At 46.0% G+C, this 21066-nt stretch overlaps 2 protein-coding genes across 2 annotated transcripts in view; both read left to right on the top strand.

Moving 5' to 3' along the window:
- The first annotated feature begins 592 nt into the window (after positions 1–592).
- Positions 593–21066, top strand: part of LOC126562120 (sialin-like) — a 293788-nt gene continuing 273314 nt past the window's right edge. Inside the window, exon 1 of the mRNA XM_050218543.1 lies at positions 593–596. The gene's annotated coding sequence lies outside the window, so the exon portion shown is untranslated. The remainder of the gene's footprint in view (positions 597–21066) is intronic.
- LOC126561368 (uncharacterized) lies at positions 14167–20160 on the top strand. Its single transcript, XM_050217478.1, has 11 exons — positions 14167–14321; positions 14426–16484; positions 16559–17017; positions 17078–17210; positions 17279–17650; positions 17736–18059; positions 18131–18317; positions 18390–18549; positions 18608–18734; positions 19676–19830; positions 19960–20160. Exons 1-11 carry the CDS (start codon positions 14215–14217, stop codon positions 20158–20160), a joined length of 4284 nt encoding a protein of 1427 aa, XP_050073435.1. The 5' UTR covers positions 14167–14214.

The following is a 21066-nucleotide window of genomic DNA, read 5'->3' as shown; positions in this document are numbered from 1 at the left end:
ATGCCGTTCCGTTTTTCTATGCACATTAAGTTGTCAGTTGGTAAGTTCCAAGTAAATATCGAGTAATTCCTTCACGTACCCCTGCACCGGAACGGAAATTGAAGAACAGCTTTAGTAGTGCTTGTCCTTCCAGATGGCGGAATGTGGATGTTTCTACCGTCCTCGAATGGTTTCCTCGAAACAAATTTAAGTCTTCCCGTAGCTGATTTGATGTGATAAAGCCCGTTCAACACAAAGTAATTACAAGCCACGTTCCTCCTACGTTTATACGTCATGAATCTAACAATTGGTCACGATAAGTTGATAATTACAGAATTACATTCTAAGTTCTCTTTTTATATCTCCTTCTCTCTGTCTCACTCTAAACAATTCACAAATTCTTTGTAACTTTACTGTAATGCTGTTGTGTGTTTCCAACACACAAAAGCCCATGTAATCAGTGAATATGTCCAGCAAAATCCAACCCCGACCCAGGGCTGTGTCCACTGTGTCCGTTCAGGAATGAAAACGAAAACTAAAACCAAAAAGTGTTTCAAACAGTGAGGTTTCACCTGGTCCAAAGCTAAAGCGCGCTCTCGACACAAAAACGATTCACGGTTCACGTGCCATAGATTCTTTCGGATGCCTTTTCTTGATTTTTGTTTTTAATTTTCTACCTCCACTCGTTGTTCGCTCGCCGCGCCTTTGTTCGCATGTGTTTGCTTTCCACACAAAACGCCCCTTTTTTAATGAACGGAAAGCGCCTGGCGTGGAAAGCGCGTAAGTGGTAGAAGGCACGTGCCATCCTTCCTGCGGGAGCGGATCGCCATCTTGCCCTGCGGTTCCTAAACATTCCGGCGTACAGCGCTAGAGGATTCGCCCTTGAGGCGAAAAAAAAACAACAGTTGAATTCTTTCATCTTGATACATTAAAGCTGGTGCTGGTAGCGTAATGTTGAGCACAAAAAAAAAGCTAGATCTTAGCGTAGCTTATCAGCAACTCGGCGGGAGGGTATAAAGGTATACAACTGAATGTTTGTTTCAATTGTTGATATAAAGCAGTCAAGCGAATTACGGATAACTAAGGCGAGGAATAATATAATGCGCTTTAATATCAAATAAGCAACTCGTAAGGGTTCTCGTGGTGATTAATAAATACTGTCTTTATGGTATTTCATGATATTTATTACAACACACGGCTCTTTAAGGTCCAAAACTAATCAGCAGTATCCGCTGTTGGGCATAGATTTCAATAAGGATAACAATTTAATAAAGTATCGACCAATCAGACTCATATTTAAGGTGCCAATTATCGACCTTGAGCCAGTTGAAGTCGCTAATAGAACTAATTTTGTTTTATTTCACACGCATTAGACCAATCTAAAACCAATAAAAAGGCACTTCGTTGAAGCCGTTCCTGTTCCAAGAGATTCTGCATTAATCTGTCACAAGAATCGCTAAGATTTTTGAGCCAATAGCAAAGAAAATTGTTTTATTTCCCCACCTCTTTTTCTGCAAACACCTAAAACTCACAAATTTTACACACTATTTTCTACGAAACAATGTCCATAATCCACCAAAAACCTTCCTACCGACACATCTCTTTTTCTTCATAAACGACGCCCAACCGAAGCGTTCCCAAAACATGACATGTGGATAAGATCGTGATCCCACAAAAATTGAATGTCACCCAACCTGCTGGGAACCTGGGATGGGCTATGCGATGAGTTTTCATTTATCCCAGTGGATGTTATCCACCCGCTTACAGACACATGCTCCTGCACGACCTCGACCTCGACTGTCCAGCGTTACACATACGCAAACATGTAGCCGCTGTAAAAAAAAATTGACTCAGCCCTAAATCCCATCGCCGACGAAGGTATCGGGGCCATCGTCCGGACCAAACCAAACCAAACGTGACGTAATGAAGCGAACCAAAACGTACCCCAGACCAACAGGGAAAAAAGGGTTCTCTGGGTGGCTGTGTGTGTGTGTGTTTGAGGGATTTTTTCCCAAAGATGGATGTCCTCCGATCGCTTTTTCGCTTCAATTCACTAAGCTGGTGGGCAAATCATCAGCGACAAACGGTGTGCTTGTTTCAGTATCGCACAGTTTGCCTGTTTAACTGTTTCAATTCGATGTGTGCTTACGATTGTAAAGTGAAGTAAAAGTGTAAATTGAACGTTCTGTTTTGCTGATGCAAATCACAACGGAAAAAGCTTTCAAAGTCGCTACTCATCGTGCAAGTGATCTGCCAGGCAGCAAACATGCCGTTAAGCGCATCAAAAACATCAAAAAGCTCAGCAAAAGGCTCTACAACAATAACAAACAACAAATGCTAGTCGTGCAGTCGTGCAGTGGCGTAGTAAGAAAATGTTTACGCTTCGCCTTTGAACACGCGTTTGGAGCGCACCACACGACAGAAAAACATCGATTCCGTTGACAGCGACAAATAAAAGCGGACGTGCAACCATTCCCCAGACGTCAAACATCGTTTGATTAGTCCTTGTGCAGGTGAAGAAAAACACACACACACACTAAAGTGCCAGCCAGCCCACGTAACATCCGTGGCCAATCACCTCAAGTTGACGTAAGCTAGTGCTGTGCCGGTAAGGAGATGTTACTCCGATATATTGCCCACCACGAGTTTCTGCCACGAGTTCTTAGCACGAGCAGAATGTGCTTGTCCTTGGCAATCCTCCTTGCCACCCGCTTGCACGGAACCACGGAGACACTGGATGCCGGCACGTGTCGGCGTAGTCACCACGGAATAAGCTTCACCGGTTGTCATTCCGATTTTTTTACCAGACTCTGCTACTCACCAGCATCAGCTCGGGACTTCCTCCTGCCATGGCTCGCTTCGAAACAAACCACAACAGTCCCAGCATCCAAGCGTCCCCGAACGAATGGGGCACAATTTTACAGGCTGGTGAGCTTTTTTCGTTGTTGTTGTTGTTGTTCACTTGCCCAACCCACCCACCCAATTCCAGGGGCGTACTTTATCGTACCCGCGCTTACGCTATACTATTGCCCATTTTCCACTCAACTGCACTCGAGAAGCCATTTTTCATTTCCTTCTCGTGCTCGGCGGGAGGTTTTTTTTTTTTTTTGCACCAACGCCATTGCTCCTGTTGTTCCTGCTGTTGCCTCTTGTTGCCCGGTGTGCGTATGATATTCCACGTGCCTTTTTCTAAGTGCGCTATTGTGCACTTGGCGTAGCTGAAGGTCACACTCAGTAAGCATGCATGGGAGAGGCAAAAAGAAAGGAAGCGATAATGGGGATGGAGAAAATGTATGGGTCGTAAAGTTTAGTCCAACTACCACCGAATGCTTGGGCGTTTGTTTGGCTGGACCTACGCTAATGGTTGGCACTGATGATACTCCCCAAGGACTCACGCAGTCAGCTAGTTAGCCATCCGTGCACCGACATCTTGTTGCGTCTCGGATTTACGTTCGGGCAGCTGCGTCGGTGTTTGTGTCGCGGGCGACATGCCTACTTCAGCGTGAAGTGTGTGAAGAAAGCATACTTGAGCTGTTGTGCTCAAGAACATCACCATCAGCAACACCAATCGTCACGATAAATCGAACTTGTGATGAGCAAATGATGATTGTGATGAAGCTGTTATACGATACCGAACCACACTTTAAAAGCTCACTTTTCATTGCGACACCTGCTTGAGAGTGGTTACGTTGATCGGATTTCCACTAACCGAACGTCCAGAGATGTACCCGAGCGATTGTGAGCTCGGTACAGTTCAACCAAAGTGAAGAACAAAAACTCCATCTATAAATCTGTAAGCTCTATTTCGTACGGCACATGGATTCCTTTGCGAGAAATCGAAAAATGAGAAAACAGATTCCGGGGGACAGAATATGAAAGGCTTACTGGATGGACTCTGCTTCGAACAGCACGGTTTAATGAACCAGTCATCGGCAACTCACATACCCAACGGATTGGAGCAAACCCGATAGTAGCAGTAAGCTCGTTTGATTGCACGCGCCAGCAAACGGCCCGGTCCACAGTGAAAACGATGAGCACGTATTTAGTGTGTATCAGCATCAACTATCCTGAAATATCGTGTGGGTGTTGCAAAGCGATAATGGGTTTCAATTGTTTCGTTTTCATCGATTGTTGTCTGGATCTTTTTTTCTATTGCCGAGGTAAAAATCAATAACATTCTATACGAAAATACAATTTATGTGAGCTATTTCATCTGAAACCAAAACGTCAAAAAGAGAGTCAAAAAGCTTTTTCTGACTTTTTTAAGCACAATTTAAACGTTCAAATTTATAATCCAAGTTCTTAGAAGCTTTCAATAGCTATAAGCAGCTTCAGCTGCCCGGTGGAAGAGGCGACAATTGCATCGGTCTTCCCATGGAAGGACCGGGGTTCGATTCCCATCCGGACTATTCCGATCCGCAGCGAGGACATAGTAAGCCATCCGATTGGCCGCTGTAACCTTAAAGGTGCTTAAGCCAAGATGAAAAAGTAGCTTCAGTACATCAAACTGTGCGGATTTTTTATTCGGAGTGTATTATTTTCAAATAAACATTATATATAGAAACGAAAAATCAAGTGGCGAGCGCTTAGCGTATCTTTTGTATTGGAAAATTGTTGAACTGTAGCTTCAGAAAAGAAATGGGCCTTCCACATTCACATCATCTATACTGTACATCATCACCCTGTTGCGAAGGACTCTTTTAATCACAAACCTTTCAGCTCAAACGGCTACTCTGAGCGGGCTCTTCTTCTTCTTCTTCTTCTTAGCTTGCTCAGGGTTGTGCACGTCGCGTCGACATGGCCAGGTCACCAATCAGTTTCCAGGAAAAGTCAGTCTCCATTGCAGTCCTCCATCCACGACTGCATCCGATCTCCGACAGGCGTGAGTCCACTTGATCCAGTCAACGATCTCGCTGTGCTCCTTTACGCCTTGTGCCGAACGGGTCATTGACGAGCACCTTCCTGGTGCTCGCATGAGTCCGACATTCTCATCACGTGCCCTACACGCCCGCCAATCCAGCTTAGTAGCTTCCGACGAAATCTGTAGCAAGGGCTGCAGGTCTGCAGAACAGTATTCGGGACAGAATCTTATAGTCAGCATTCAGGACTGTGACGACCCAGAAGTTAGCACAGTCCATTCTGTTGCCTTTTTTGGGTGCATGACACCCAGTTTCCACTCGTCCGGTAGCTGTTTCTGGTCCGAAATCCTAACCGAAAAAGCCGATGCATGATGGCGGCAAGCCTTTCCGCACCCAAAAGTTCGGCCACCAGCCCATCGCTGCCATCTGATATGTAATGTATTTCGGTATCTCCTCCATCTGCTTCATTCAGGTGTCTGTCAAAGTAGCACTATTTAACACCTCGCGCTCATCCGACAGGATATCCCCTTCCTCGCTGCGCCACATAGCGATCGTGGGAGTAAAACCGCCTCGTGCCGCATTCGGCATCCTGTAGAACTTGCGAAGTTTCTTGTCCGACATTTCGAAGCAGCGCTTCCTGTCCTGGAAGAGCCAGGTCTGCGGGTTAAACAGCTTTAAAGCTTCGATGATCTGAACGATGTTCTTTTCGAACAACTATAAAGAAACATTTATGCCTGTGGTACTACCAGCATGCAAACAGAACCATTCAAAATTATAGCTACACTATAAAGCACTTCCCACCGAGATATAAGACATATCATACCCGACAGCAGACCAAATCGAATGAACAACAGATCAATGAAATTAATACACCTTTCTAGCGATCAGCGTATACTTTTTACGCCTCAATGGAACACGTGCGCGTGCAGGAAAGGTGCAAGCAAACACAAGAAAAAGCCATTGACAACAATCGCGGAACCGCGACAAACGATTTCCCATCCCGTTCGTTTCACTGGTGGTCCCTGAAGGGCCGATGGCTTGTTGGAAAGCCTCAATATAACACGCTTCCAACCGGATTCGGAAAGCGTAGGGATTAAGTTGAGGTACCAAAGTGCGTTCACATGAAGTGAAGAGTTATTTAAAGATTTCCCTCATATTTTTGCGTGATGTTTATCCCTTTCTGTGAAACCACCCCCTGTGCAAACCACACACACACACCCTCCTACATCAATATTAAATCAAAACGTCAGTCAACCGGCAATGACGATACACACACACCTACTTAACGCCATGAACAGAGCACACATGTTTCTTTCCCGGGAAAACACGAGCAGTAACGATGGCGGTTTTCCCGTAAGCAGTAACGATGGCGGGCGGGCACTCCTTTAAAATTGCAAGCAATGAATGGTGCTTTCATCCGTTTTGGGACTATGGCTTGAAAGGCATTGTTGTACTACGATTGGGTTCAAATTCTTTCCCCCATCCAATCCGCGCCACCTACCAACGCTCTCGAGCGGGCGAACCGTCACCCGGTTAACCATCAACTTTGCAAAAGATCTTCATCAATCGCTACCGAAACTTACTTTCGAAGACGGTGGGACTTTCTCGCCAGCGCAACAAGAACCGGCTGGAACAAGCGTTTTGGTACCCACCGGCAGTCACCAACCGGCGTATCGCTCTAAATCGCCAACTCCTTAACCTTGCGAGATTAAGCTCACCACTTAACTTTCGAAAACGAAATTATCCTAATTAAAACGACACTTCAGACCACATCGCCCGGGCGTGTTTGTGTCGAGCTTTTCCCCACTCTACCTGGTACATCTACTTTCCTTTTCTCGCCAACAGCCTGTTCCCCGTTTTTACACACAGTTGTTTTCACTGCTCGAGAGAAGTTCGTGCCTGCACCACCACCACCACCAGGCTCTTCTCTATGTTCTCTAACAAATCAAGCGTTGATGAGCGTATTTGCTAGCGTTGGTCTCGCGACAGTCTAGCGAGCGCGACAATCATTCCCCAAAGCTACCACCGCAGGGAAAGTGGATGAGAAATTTTAAACTTTAGCCGACATGGGCCATGTGCCTTTGGCAGGTTTTGTGGGTGGGCTCGGTGGTTTGGCAAATTGATACAGTGTCCAGGTTACTAACAAAGTTTTAGTTCTTCAGACTCGATCGATGAGCATGTAAATAGTGGTTGCTCGGTTCTTTGGGATAATGCTGTCATTTTTAAGTAGATAATTAAAGGGATTCCAGTGAATTGATAATTAATCATAAATTATAGGAACATTATTCCAAACTGCAATTAAATCCTGACAGCAATTAGTTTTCATATAGTGGTCACAGGAAATAAGTTATCCTTATTGAATGAAGTTTGCTTGAACCGAGATCGATCATGCTATAAGCATTCAGAACAAATAATAGACAGCTCGTAGCTTGTGCAGGACTCTCGATAACAAGTGAATTTTCTAATGATCGCTGAACTCTTTTCTACCATTACTCTAGTCTATATTTGTCTATATAACCTCGTAAGGTTTTAATCTACCATTTCTAACTTCCTCGATTTAATTAAACCCATAGCTGGTTAATAAACGATCGTTCTACATTAAATAAAAACTAATCCCTCCGATTTAAAATTTCATTTGAATTAACATCTAAATTTTTGGTTGAAAAATTCATCCCCTTCCGAGGGTTAAATAAATTCTTACTTCAAATTATTATTAATTATTTCCAAACCACAAAACTAAGCGCAAAACCCCGAGGCCCCGAGTTTATCGGTGCGACCAAATTTTAAGCGCTTTAAAACGCAACATTTAATTACTTCACCCAACGTCCACCAGCAGGACCAGACAGTGCGGTCGGTGTCGCAAAGCACACAAGGGGATGCGGTTTACAAGCTCCCCGAAGCAAACCCAGACGTTCGACCCATCTTTTTGGTCCGAGAGTTCCAGCTAGCTAGCTCCCATTTACCCACCAAACTCTTTCTAAAGCAGCCGCCCAGTGAAATGTGAAATAATTTCAAATATTAACAAGGCTTCCAGGGAGCAATGGAGCAGTAGCAGAACATGGGACGAGACGGTGGAAGGAACAAAAATTATGATGACAGCGCAATTTGCGCACTTGTCAAGCTTTTGTAAGCGATTGACATGAACGGTGGCGGCCATCTTCCTGGAACTTCCCCTAGCTAGCCAATACACTGCCCGACTTTCCCCCCCGTCTTATCTCAGCTATGTGACCATCACGTACAGCACGTACACCGGCAGGCATGGTTCACAGCAGAAAGCAACTTTCTCAAATCACAAAGTTTAGTGAGAGCACAAGATCTGGGCCAATTTCTACGGCTACGTTTGCTAAACCTGCTACAGCAGCAGCCCCTTCCCAGCAGCAAGTGGCAAGTCTGGTCAACCAGACACAAGGTTGGTGATATAACTCGCTTTCGTAAAAGAACTTCCCTTACGGCAGTATATTCTTGGCAATTGTAAGAAAGAAATGGCGATCGAACTACGGACACATAACTTCACCTGGCATGTCACGCATTCTCTATTCGACATGCATTCATGATTCCTGGGAAGGGTTGGCCTCTGTACAAGGGAAGGTTTATCATCCTATCAGCTGTGGTAAGTCCACATAAGCAAACATCTGTCACTGTCACATGACTAGTTCGAAGGGAAATTGCATTGTTTGCGGAATCGTGTACATGACGCTTTAACATGTTATGTTCTTCATCCAGAATACTCTTTTCAAAAGCATAAATTAGAGTAAATGTTTTGTAAACTTTGCTCTCATACTTCATTCCTTTAAATCCTATCCGCACATCATCTACTCTCGATATCGTGTACTTTGTTTTATGCTAACGAATATCCTTACGAACGAAACATAACACCATCACACACACACACACACACACACACACACACACACACACACACACACACACACACACACACACACACACACACACAATTATACACATTTTTGCAGTAAGCAATTCCTGTCCCGTAGCTCAATTGATTCCTTGCTTGTTCCATCTTCCCCGAGTCGCACACAGAACCTCGCGATCCGCACCGATTTGGCAATTGAAATCCCTTCCATCCTCCCAAGATGACAGTTATTGGAAAAAGGGTTTCAAGCACACGATTCGAGATATTCCAAGTGCCTTACTCTCGTTCCGCCACTCTCAAGACACTCTCGCGGGGACAGAACAATCCATCCTTTCCATCAGCTCCTTCTCACTCACTCGCCGTGCGCCTCGATTTACAGCAGAAAACGAGTGTCTTCGGATGCCAATTTCAAACCGATACCGGAGCGAAACGTTCTTCTGCCCTTTCTGCCCTTCACCATACGCTGGCCCGCATAAAGCAATTCAGGATTAAACCGTAACGCGATATGCTAAAATCTTTCTTCCCCCCACAGTGCTGCGGAATGTGAAACCCGTGCACAGCTCTCGAACTTTATCGCACTCGATGGGATGATGATGACAGCGCGTAATGTTACGCGAGGCGTGCGAGATGGAGGCGCGATTTGCAGCGGTTAACGCCGGTAGCACCCAGCAAAACACTACGTCGCCCGGATGCCGTCTCCGATAATAATGGCGGTGTGGTCTTCGCGGTGTGGGGCGGCCGCATTTACACAGCAATGGAAATGGAATTCCCTCTTCATTTTCGCCCCACAAGGGTCACAAAATGATGGCCGAGGAAGAAGACGGGCATTAACAAACAAACAAAAAAAAAAAAACAGCAACACGCGATCCACTCAAAGATAATCGATTTTCTTCCTCCAAAGTGGGCGAGGGAAGAAGGATGAAGGTTGGGGATGGAATGGTTTCCCTGGTTTTTGGTTCTCTGTCCTCCTTCCTCCTAGACCAATGTTGGGGTTTGTCAAAAAAGCAAACGGAATCTCAACCGTAACCGCCAGCACTATCTCTTCCCGATCGTTTATTTGGGCAACGCCATCAGCTTTTTGTGCTTTCCATCTTGTGACCGAAACCGCTAAATACTAACCGACAAACCAAACGAAACTGAACAAACAAAACAGCAGTGAGAGAGAGAGAGAGAGAGAGAGAGAGAGAGAGGATGGAGAGAAAAAAAATTGACTGTCTCTCGCCATCCAATGAAGAAAGGGAATTGAGTACCTAAACATCCTCCCAAAGGACAATAAAAAAAAGCCGAAAAGAATGAAACCTAGGATAACGGCATCAAATTAATATTTCCTTTCGTCCTTTACGGTGCAAACACACAGCACTCACAGGGGGACACGAAACATCCGAAGGTGGAAAGCGAAAAGTGGCGCGATCGATCTGCAAACGACTGGGCAGGACAAACTTTCCCTGTTGAAAAATACCTTCCCGTTCCACTTGTGTCACTGTGTAACGTTAGGGCCCTCCCCCGACCTGTCTTACAAATCCAACTGATGATAATTTCCCATTTTTCTGCCTAGTCGAGTTTTCGATTCCGATACGCCAAAATGCAATGGACCGTGTATACCGCCACGGTCTGTGCTTTGAGGGCCTCATTTGTGCACTGATTTATGTGCTAGTACGAAAGACGATGGGACACAACGGTGCGGGAAAAGGGGTGATATGATTTAAACGTGTTGCATGCCAGAAGAACTAAACACAAGCATTTTTTGGGAAAGTTCATTTTTTTAGCTTTTTTAATGATAATCTTGTTCTTCTTCTTCTTGGCGTAACGACCTGTAAGGTCATGCCGGCCATCGAAATGGCTTTCTAGACTGCCGATACCACGTAGTTGGTTAGTCAGACCTCACTACGGGGGGACGGTCCGGATGGGATTTGAACCCCGGTCCTGCCGTTTGAAGACCGGCGCCCACTTATCAGCCCACTTTAATGATAATAATAACATTGAAAATTCAATAGTAAGAAGAATACCTTGTTGTTCCTTCAGATAAGACCGCGTTGACTAGCATATCGATTATGTGTGTAAGTAAATACCAATTCCTGTATCTAGAATGTAAATAATGTGTCGATCTACATATCACATACACTCACACGCACCGGCTTACATATATTTGGTTGATTGACGTTTTCAACCGAATAACGGACTATTCACACTTTACATTCACCTTCGAACGAATGTTCCGATTCTAATGCAAACATTATCTCAACCCTGCTTCCTGGAGTGTATCCTGTTGCTTTCGAACGAAGCACGATGCCCCATACATTTCAGATGTTTATTCTGGTTTCAGTGGAACGAGTCGATGGACTGTGTTCTGGGACGAATGAAAGTGAGTTCGTAGAATGTACCATCCTTCCATAATCCCGTAAAGAGTTCCCACTAAACAAGTGTGTGTGTGTGTGTGTGTGTATGTCTGTGTATCCAGGGAAGTTTTTCCCGAAGTACTACGAGACAGAAACGATAGGACGAATGTATTGGTAAAAGATTAAGCACAGCTGTCTGAATTAGAACGTCGCCATTTTCTGCTTTGTCGCTGAGAGAAAATCATTTTTGTGTTAGTAGACGGACTGACAATTGTGGATCGCTTGACAGTTAGTTGTTGATCATGAATACTTCTCGAGAAAAGTTCAGTTCATTTTCGTAATAAATCCTGTTGAGACCATTACTGGTACTCAGATAACTTACAGAGGCATATGAAGAAGCAATAGCCTTTTGCTGCTACACTCTTGAGGCGGCGGGCCACAAGATATTTCAAAATTAAAACTTCATGTTCTTATGAGTATTTTTAAAACTTTCTCGCTATGAAATCGCTTTTTGAAAACCTGCCGCTTACTCAAGCTCCCTACAAGGGGCAACGGAGAAGAGATTGAAATTATAAATTTGAGATTTTTTAACAGCTTCGCATCGATTTTAACCGTTCGACATTGCCCGTGGCTTGCCGCTTTTGCACATCTAAAGATGTCTTAGTAATGAAAGTGGACGTTAAAAGTGCTTACAAAGAACTACCAGATAATCACGGTATATCATAACATGTTTAGAAATTTAAACTACCCCACAATTACCAATCAGAGAGCATTGTATGATTTAAGTCATCCCCTCAAACTTCTGGTTGTTCTGTACTTTTACAAAATCTTTAGACCTTATCATTGACTTAATATGCAATTTCTTGTTTTAATCTTGTGGATTTATTGTGGTACAACGCATTGGATTTTTGGGTTTTAGCATGGGATTCTCATGAAGCTGTTGAAATGCTCGATATTTGTGACATTTTGTAATTCATTCTACAGAATGGATATTCCAAAAATTTACAAATGGCTTTGGATTTTCAACTGTGCAGTGATCTAAAACAGTTTCTTCTATTTTAATTCTCCCATAGTAGACAGACTATTGGTTTGTAACTGCTATGTTGCACTTAAAAGTTGCTACGCCTTACCCCAAGGCTCATAAAGAGCTGGATAATCTTCTTCTTGGCTCAACGACCTTTCACAAGCTCCAAATAAAGCACCAGACATCTCTCAAATGCAATTGAAGAATTCACAAGCGCAACTCCGCGGCGTACAGCGCTAACCAGAACTCGATTCATCCACACTCCATTGAGCCAGTTACAGCAGCAAAAGCGTGTTAAATCATGCTATAGTATGGTGTTTGCCCAGTTGCTATTGTGCAAAAACTCTAGTACAGCTCATCGAGTTGTAACATCGATACCGCCATCCGGCTCGACACAACACTAAGAGAAAGATATCATCCTCTACCCTCATATGTCATAACATAATCGATTCTTCGCTTGGGTGATTGTGATCGGTCAAAAAACGAAGGAAAAATACGGATCCACCTGCAGCAAACATAAACATATTAAACACACGTACGGACATGTTTTCCTTTTTTGTATATTGCACTATGTGTGCTCCATGACTCATGCCATGCTGTGTTGTGTTGCTGTTGGTAATTTGGAGTAGACGAGAGGATTGATCCAATGCGATGAAGAACAGAAGGAGCCAAGACACACACACACACACACACATACTCAGAAAAAAGATACTAAGGTTTTCTTCCAGTGCAAGGTGTGAGGTTGCATATGCTGGTGAAGATTCGTGGAGATTGAAGTTGGGGAAAACGTAGTATTTCATCACAGAGAAGAAAAAATCAAGCATGGCAAGCATGTTTAAGTACAACGGTGCCTACTTACAGCCATGGATGGATCGACTCAATATGTTGCCTTCTTTGTTTCCTCTTCTTTTTTTTTTTGTTTGTCTTCTCCAATGTCTCTACTTCGGCCGGTCGTTGAAAGATGCTTGTCAGCGCCATACTGCATGTGATAACTTGCTTTCACTGTACAATGTCATGCTTTAAGCGACAGATTTCTCACTCAACGACAATAGCTGGTGCAGTACAGCAATCGTGTGCTGGCAAACATGAAAGCGAACTCCCAAGATGAAGGGGAGAAGGTTGCTTCGCGTACCCCCGCACCCAACCTCCGATAAAGAGAGATTCGTCCCTCCATTCGACCGCCAGATGTGACGAGTTTGCTAGTCACGATTTGTACAACATACTTGGAAACGGAGGTTTTATGCGCGCGTGTGTGTGTGTGCTCGTATGGCGGCCTATTACACAATCGGTTTCCATTGTCAAACATCATTGTCAAGGCTGCTGTACAGGATGCTCGCTCGGATGATGAAATTGTCCAAAGGGGGTAAATGAACGCCATGTGTACAAACGAACGATCCGTAATCTGCTTACGCTATGAAGTGTTACGGAGCGAACCAGGATGAACATGTTGTGTCACTAGCAGTAGTGTGAAGTTTAAACACAAAAGATCCTCTTTTTTCTCTATAATACTCGATATTATCTCGTAGATAAATATCATGCTTTAGTGCACTTCAAACACACCTGTCGGCAAGCGGAAGAACTGGTTAAGTCCCACACACTCGGCAAATGGTTCATAACTCACGCAAAGCATACGACGACAACAACTCGGTTTACGGCTTGATGAGAGTACAATGCAGAATTGATGAACTGCCCAGAACCAACCAGACTAAGTGTCTGCTTAACCCAGCCAGTTGGTGTCGTGTTGATCTTTGAGTCAGAACCAATGCTCTCTAACACTCTGTCACGCCGCTCAACCGGACCCTATTCTAATCATTCTAGCTCACTCGCTAGCTCGATCTTTCTTGCTTGGTTGTTTGTTTGGTTGTTTGTTACACTGCAACCCAGAATCCCAGAACACGTTGGCCTCAAAACGCGCAACAGTGTCATTCTGTTCGTGACGCTAGTCCACTACACACTCTCTAGTGGCCGAGCATTAATTTCTCTTTCTCGCCTCCCTATTTATTCTCCATTTACTCTTTCCTGTATCGTCGGCCGGATTTTACCCTCATCAACTCCCCCCCCTTCCAAACGCGTGGAATGATCTTCATTAGCAGAATCTGTGATTCCCATTATCAAGAGTAACAAACGACGACGGCCTCAGCGATGGCGTCGTCATTCGCTAATTGCTCCTACGCGCCCGATCCGAGTGGTAGTGATGCGAATCCATTCAACTACGGCGAACGCAGCCTGCTAGACGATCGGGACAAGCGGTACGTAGACGTCGCGCAACGCACTATTTGCTGGATGCTCGAGCGATCCTCCATTACGCATTGATTTAACGCTAACGCATTCCATCCTTTCTTCCTCGCTTCAGCGGAGTAACACGTGCATCCAGCCTAGCCCTACCGAACCACACGCTCTTAGATCTGTTGGAGCAAAAGCAGAAACTGTACGACACAATCCACCTAACGCCACCGCCGAAAGGCAATGGTACGCGGCGCCATTCGTCCGATTCGTTCCCCATGATCGAGAATGAAAACTTTCAAATACCGCAACGGCAAAGTAAAAAGACGGCCCAAGCTTTAACGCCCGGTCCACTGGTTCCACCGCCCGTTCCGAAGCGAACGTTTCAGGGCAACTTTCCGCGCAAGCCTCCCGACTCTTTTGAGGTACAGAAGCGAGCCTCACTACTCGCGCTGGACAGCTATCAGCAGCAGCAGCAGCAGCAACAACAACAGCAGCAGCAACTTCAAGCACAACAGCAACAGGTGCAACAATTACAGCACCAACTGCAACAGCAGCTTCAGCAACAGCAACAAGCTCAGCAGCAGCAACAAACCTACGCTCAATTTGCCCGTGCCGAGCGTATCTGCAAGTCCGCCTTTGAGGATCAATCGTTCAGCTACTATCCAGCACCGAAGAGTGCGAAAAGTAGCGGAACGGGTGGTAGTATCGGCGGTGGTACCAGCAACGGCACCTGTCATAGTGTCAGTGCGACCAGCTTCGACGATCTGGCCGAACCGGATGACTTTGTGCTGTTCAGCAAGAAGATGGCCTCGATAGAGTCGAACCGTTCGTCGAGCGATTCGAACAAATCGCAAACCACCATCGACACCGGTTACGTGTCGGCGAACGAAACCGACCGCTCGATACTGACCGGTGGTAGCTGCTCATCGGCGAAGGGCGGTGCGTCTTCCTTTCGCAGCCGGTTCTCCTCCGAGGACACCCAGTCCTCGCTGGACAGTTTTCTCTCGTCCGAGCTACATCGTACCGATACGATCGATTCGCTACCGCTGAACGATTCACCCTTTAGCCTGAAGAAGAATGTGTTCAATTTTGATCTGAAAACGTCACCGCTTATCCGCGGCAGCAGCACCGTTTCGCCGAACTCGATCGACGAAAAGCTGGACAACTGTTCGCCTAGAAGCATCGAAAGCAAGGGCTCCCGGAAGCTACCAAACGTGCCCACGCGCAAAGGTCCTGCCAGTGGTATCGTGATGCAACCGAAGCTTCCACCACCGGGTGTCGCTGGAGGAGCCAGCAACAGTCGAATGACACCACCACTACCCCCGTCACGATCGCAGCAGGCATTCGAAACCCGAAAGCTACAGAAACTGCAGCAAGCTCAGCAGCAGCAAACGCAGCTCAACAATGTGGCTTCCGCGCACAAATCGGCACTGGAAAGTTTGCAGGAGCTGTACAGCAGACCGTTGGGCATACGGCGCAACATTCACCGGCCACCTCCGTTGAGCCAGCAGCAGCAGATGATCGGGCCAGCGAAAGGATCGATGATTGGTCAACGTCAAGAGTCCACCATCTCGAGTGACAGCTTCTCCATTACCTCAACTCCGGGTTTTCCGACTAAAGCGATGGAGAGTTCGCTGCTACAGCAACACACGACCTCCAAGTTTAACCGTTCGACAATACGTGGAAAGGTCACAATGGACACACCGACCAGCAGTATTGTTGGACCGAGCCCAACGCCATCCAACAATCTGACGGCAATGTTAAATTCGGCCGGATCTACACCAGGAGGCACTAATCTCACTCCCACGTCCATCAGCCCGGGAGCGGTCGGTTCGGCAAACAGCGCCTGCGATGTCATGGGAGGCATCGGTGTTACCGCCAGCACGATCCGATCCATTCCGCCGCGTGTAAGTATGCGGCAAGACTCTAGCATATCCAGTGACAGCTTTAGCCAAACGTCTAGCCCAAGCTACAACTCCAAAATCATGGAAGCGCCACTATTATCGCACGCTGCCAAGATGCCCAAGGTGTCGAAACCGATCGCGAAGAACCTGGACGAAATTACGAAAGAATCACCCGCGGACATGAATGGGACGGCCGCGATCATTAAGAGTGCATCCACGCCGGCCAGCCTGCAGACGATCGTTCGTCTATCCAACGGATCCAACGTTAGTCTACAGCATAAGGTAAGGGAAGATCAGTAGGTGATCTTAAGTTGCTATCAGCCTAACCTCACGGACTTATGCAATGCTAATTACAGAAATTTCAGATTTTAAAAGCACGCAAAAACTCCAACCCCTACGTCACCAGTGGACGGTTAAAGTTTCGCCTATGCCAGATACTGTTGAATGCTGTCGGATTGCTTGCGATTGCCGGTGGACTAGCGGCCTACTTTAACGCGTACCCGACGATCAAGTTCGTCAATCAAACCATCACCCGAACGGCCAGTCCAGCATCCTCCCCGGGAGGCGTTGTACCGGGCAGTTCTGGCGTTGTTTCATCGATACCGGCCTCAAGTTCTGGAACATCACCAGCTTCCGGAGCACCGGGACGAACCACTGCACTAGAGCCGGCCGGTAATTACCGCGGTGATCGTAATCCAGCGCCCGGTGTCTGTTTGCCGGTGATCGTGAAGTTTTGCCAGCAGCATCGAGTCCCCTACAACTATACCGTCTTTCCGAACTACATTGGACATTTCGGCCAGCCGGAGGCACAGATCGTAAGTAACAACTGCATCGTAGCGCCGTGTCCGATGTAAGACTGTGGTATGATTTTTCAGGAGATCGATCTCTTCGAAGCCCTGGTCGATGTGCAGTGTTACGAGCTTGTTCCACTGTTCTTATGCTCTCTGTTTGTGCCTAAATGCGGTAATTCCGGTGCAACCGTACCGCCGTGTAAAAGTTTGTGTACTGGTAAGTAACCGGCCACTGCAGCCAATGCGCAAAATTTGGATATCATCGGCACCGCTTACCCCCAACAGAAACAATGCGTCGATGCAGTTTCTTCTTCGACGTGTTTGGACTGGAACTGCCAGAGTATTTGCGCTGCTCCATATTCAACGATGCCGTATCGGATCAAGAGGAGTGCGTCGGGATGGCTGAGTACAAGGAATCGATTATACGGGCCCGCCGGCCCATGGCTTGTTCGGGCTTTCTGTGTGACAAGCGGCGCTGCCTACCGAACGAGTGGAAGTGTGATGGACATGTGGACTGCCAGGATCAGACGGATGAGGCGCACTGTGACTTCTGCGGTGATGATGCCATCCACTGTGGGGACGGGCAGTGCATGAGCCAGAAGCATGTGTGCGATGGTACGGCACACTGTCCGTACGGACAGGATGAAAGGAATTGCAGTAAGTCACTCGTCAGAATAAGCGTCGTACCAACGCTTATTCGTTGGAGACATTAATTTTTATTTTCCATTTATCTAATTTCAAGTACGTCTAAGCGAAAGAAATGGCGATCTTGGGCGGGGCACGTTGGAAGTTTACAAAGCGGACTTAAAGCAGTGGGCACCGGCGTGTGTAAAAAACTGGGATCCAGCGACGTCTCCTACGATGATTTGTTCCCTGTTAGGTTACAGCTCGGTCAACTCTAGCCGTACTGCAATGCGTGGATCAAACCGGACGCTAGTCAGCACGAAGGATGCCTCGTCCATGTGGCGTATGTATCAGAAGAAGGATGTCAACCTGATCAAAGAGTTTAACAGCTGTGACATTAACTCACGGTATCCTGTGGCCGAACTGACGTGTTCCAACTTTGGTAAGAAAGCGTCTAGAGAAATTCTAAGGTTTTTTTTGAGGACTCTACATTAAAGCTTATCTCCGCAACAGAATGCGGCAAAGTTCGAAACAGGAGAAACTTAAAGGCAACAAAACGCATAGTTGGTGGATCAACATCGAGCCCAGGCGACTGGCCATTCATTGCCGCTATTCTCGGTGGACCGGAGGAAGTGTTCTACTGTGCCGGTGTACTAATCGCCGATCAGTGGGTATTGACTGCTTCGCATTGCATTGGCAAGTACGTATGACTCGATTTGTGCACCGCGAGTGTGCTATAAAGCAGTAAATTATGTTGTTTAAATACTTCCAGCCACACGATGCGCAACGTCAACGATTGGACAATTCAGCTCGGCATTACGCGACGACACTCTCACACCTACTACGGGCAGAAGGTGAAAGTGAAGACAGTCATACCACATCCAATGTACAATCTACACATCCCACACGACAACGACATCGCCCTGTTCCAGGTAGGTGAAGCAAACGTTGCCATAGTCCAACTTACTGATCACTCTTGCCCATATTTAGCTTGCCACCAGGGTAGCATTCCACGAGCATCTGCTTCCAGTCTGTCTGCCGCCGCCACACATACGTGAACTTCCGACCGGCATTAACTGCACCGTTGTAGGATGGGGCAAACGGGAAGAACGGAACTGTAAGTACAAAAATCGAAAACCCTTTCAAAGTGTCATCTCGTAGGGCGGCGAAGGCAGAAGGACCACCGACAAAAGCCAACAAGTTTAGTGCTTGCAGCATGGAAAGTTAAGTTTTTCCTTCGCGAACTCGCTTGAGTTGAGTGAGAAAAAGTTTCAAGAAACAAAGGCACAACCCTTTCAAAAAAAAAATCTGCCCTACAAAGAAGTATCGAAGCGGGAAAAAGTAGCACGTGGACCCATGTTCCACTTCATATTGCAAACAATTTCTTTATGTGCTTGCTTCCTGTCTTGGCCGTCTATTTTGCGGGAAAAACTTTAAATCTTCTCTTTCAGATTGGCGGTAGGAGAATTCAAGAGAAGGAAAAAAGAATGCTTTCCCATTGGTGGCTGTAGCCGTGTGCGTTAGCGTACAGAAAAAAAGGGCAAACAAAAGAATCAAAGCTAAATATCTGGCAGGAAAACCGGCGTGTCCATTGATTGGAAACAGATGAGTGAAATTCAATTTCCGGTCGATACATTTCCCCGCACATGCCTGCGCTTTGTCGTCTAGCAGTGGGATATAGCACACGGTGGCTTCCATTCTGCAGGGCCATGGAAAAGTCAGTGGTTTTGAAAAACCTGTGACCTGTGGCTTGTTGCGTTTTGACTGTTACAACTGATACGAGTTTTGTGGAAAGAAGGAATAGAGGTTTTGTATTTATTTTACTAACTCTGCCAGGCGCCGTCCAAATGCGAATCTTTAGATTGGAAGAGTAGAGTTTCAGTAAAAATATTAATTTATATTTTATTTTAGTTCAAGTATTAGGACTCAGTGCCAAATTCTAAGGTCTTCTTGAGCTAATTCCTCCTAACTTTTTTGCCTCATCCCGGGCATGCTCGGTTACATTACAAATGTTAGTTATGTTAGTAACAAAATGTCCTCCCTTTTCCCGTTTTCCAGCAACCCCAAATGGCGCGTCTTACGAACCAACGCTCAACGAAGTAAACGTCCCAATTGTAAGTCGTGATTTGTGCATCGATTGGCTTGAAACGTTCAACGTTACTGAGGGCATGATTTGTGCCGGCTATCAGGAGGGTGGCCGAGATGCGTGTCAGGTAAGTCAGGTCTTTTCCGATTTTCAACGCTGGCAATCTAACCCGTTAAAGCATTGCTTCACACTCCAATGAGATTTGGCGATTGTTCGCACTGTTCGCACCTTACTTACTACCTATTACTACACCCAGGGTGATTCCGGTGGTCCACTGCTGTGTCCGTATCCGAACGAAAAGGACCGCTGGTTCGTTGGCGGTATTGTGTCCTGGGGTGTCCGGTGTGCCCATCCCAAGCTGCCCGGTGTGTACGCCAACGTGCCCAAATTTATACCGTGGATTCTGTCGCAAATCAACAATCACTCCGTCTTACAGACCGACACAATAGGCCGATAAGCAGCTAATTGGTGATAGGAATTATTGTGCGTGTGTGTATGTTTTTTTTTTTGCGGAAAGGAATGTAAGAGATAGCAGACTGGCAGACAGAACGGTTGTACAACATAACCGAAACAAGCGCCAAGCGTTTCTAGTGATATTTGAACAACACACATTTCAAGTCACATTTTATCAATAAAAACATATTTTTAATAACGATTACAATAAACTAGAAAATGAAAATGAAACCTCTACGCACACATAGTAGAAGGATAATAAAGGTCCTGGCCAGGCATGGTTTGGTGAGAATCGCTTCGGGACAGGAAAACCAACCGGAAGCAATGAATCATCCCTACTGGGCTGCAGTAGTACTAGCGGGGTTGCCTTGTTTTTGTGGATACGGATACGGTGCGTTTTGTGACCAGCATCCAGCTACCCTTACGCTACAACAATATCCGGCCACCAGTGGGACGGGATGTACACCGTCAACCGTATCTGTCAATCAATGTGCCATGAAGTGTAAAGGATCACACTTTACGACAGGCAGCTACCGCAGGAACCCAGCGCTGAACGATCGAAACTTTGCTTTGCAAACGACGCATACTAATATCTGTTGTTCAAATATTGCTAGCAACAAACAAAGTTTTGGAATTGTGTAGAAGGCTCCCTTTTTATCACTAGAACAGCACAAAACACACACACAAAAAAAAAAGAAACGAACGAAGGAAACAGGCATCAGAGACATCACGAGTCAATTTATGAAGGTGATCTTCGGTTTTAGAATTTGTAGACAACCAACATGTTGAAACTCAATGACAATAACAGTACGTATTATACCATGGACAATAATTGTTCGAACAAAATTTTGCACACGTTAAAACCAATGCACACAAACAGTACAGCAGCGAGCCTGCCGATCGATGATCG

This window comes from Anopheles maculipalpis, chromosome 3RL (genome assembly GCF_943734695.1).
Source record: "Anopheles maculipalpis chromosome 3RL, idAnoMacuDA_375_x, whole genome shotgun sequence".
Classification (NCBI taxonomy): Eukaryota; Metazoa; Arthropoda; class Insecta; order Diptera; family Culicidae; genus Anopheles; species Anopheles maculipalpis.
Note: the sequence above shows the minus strand (reverse complement) of the source record. Positions and strands in the feature narration are given on the sequence as shown.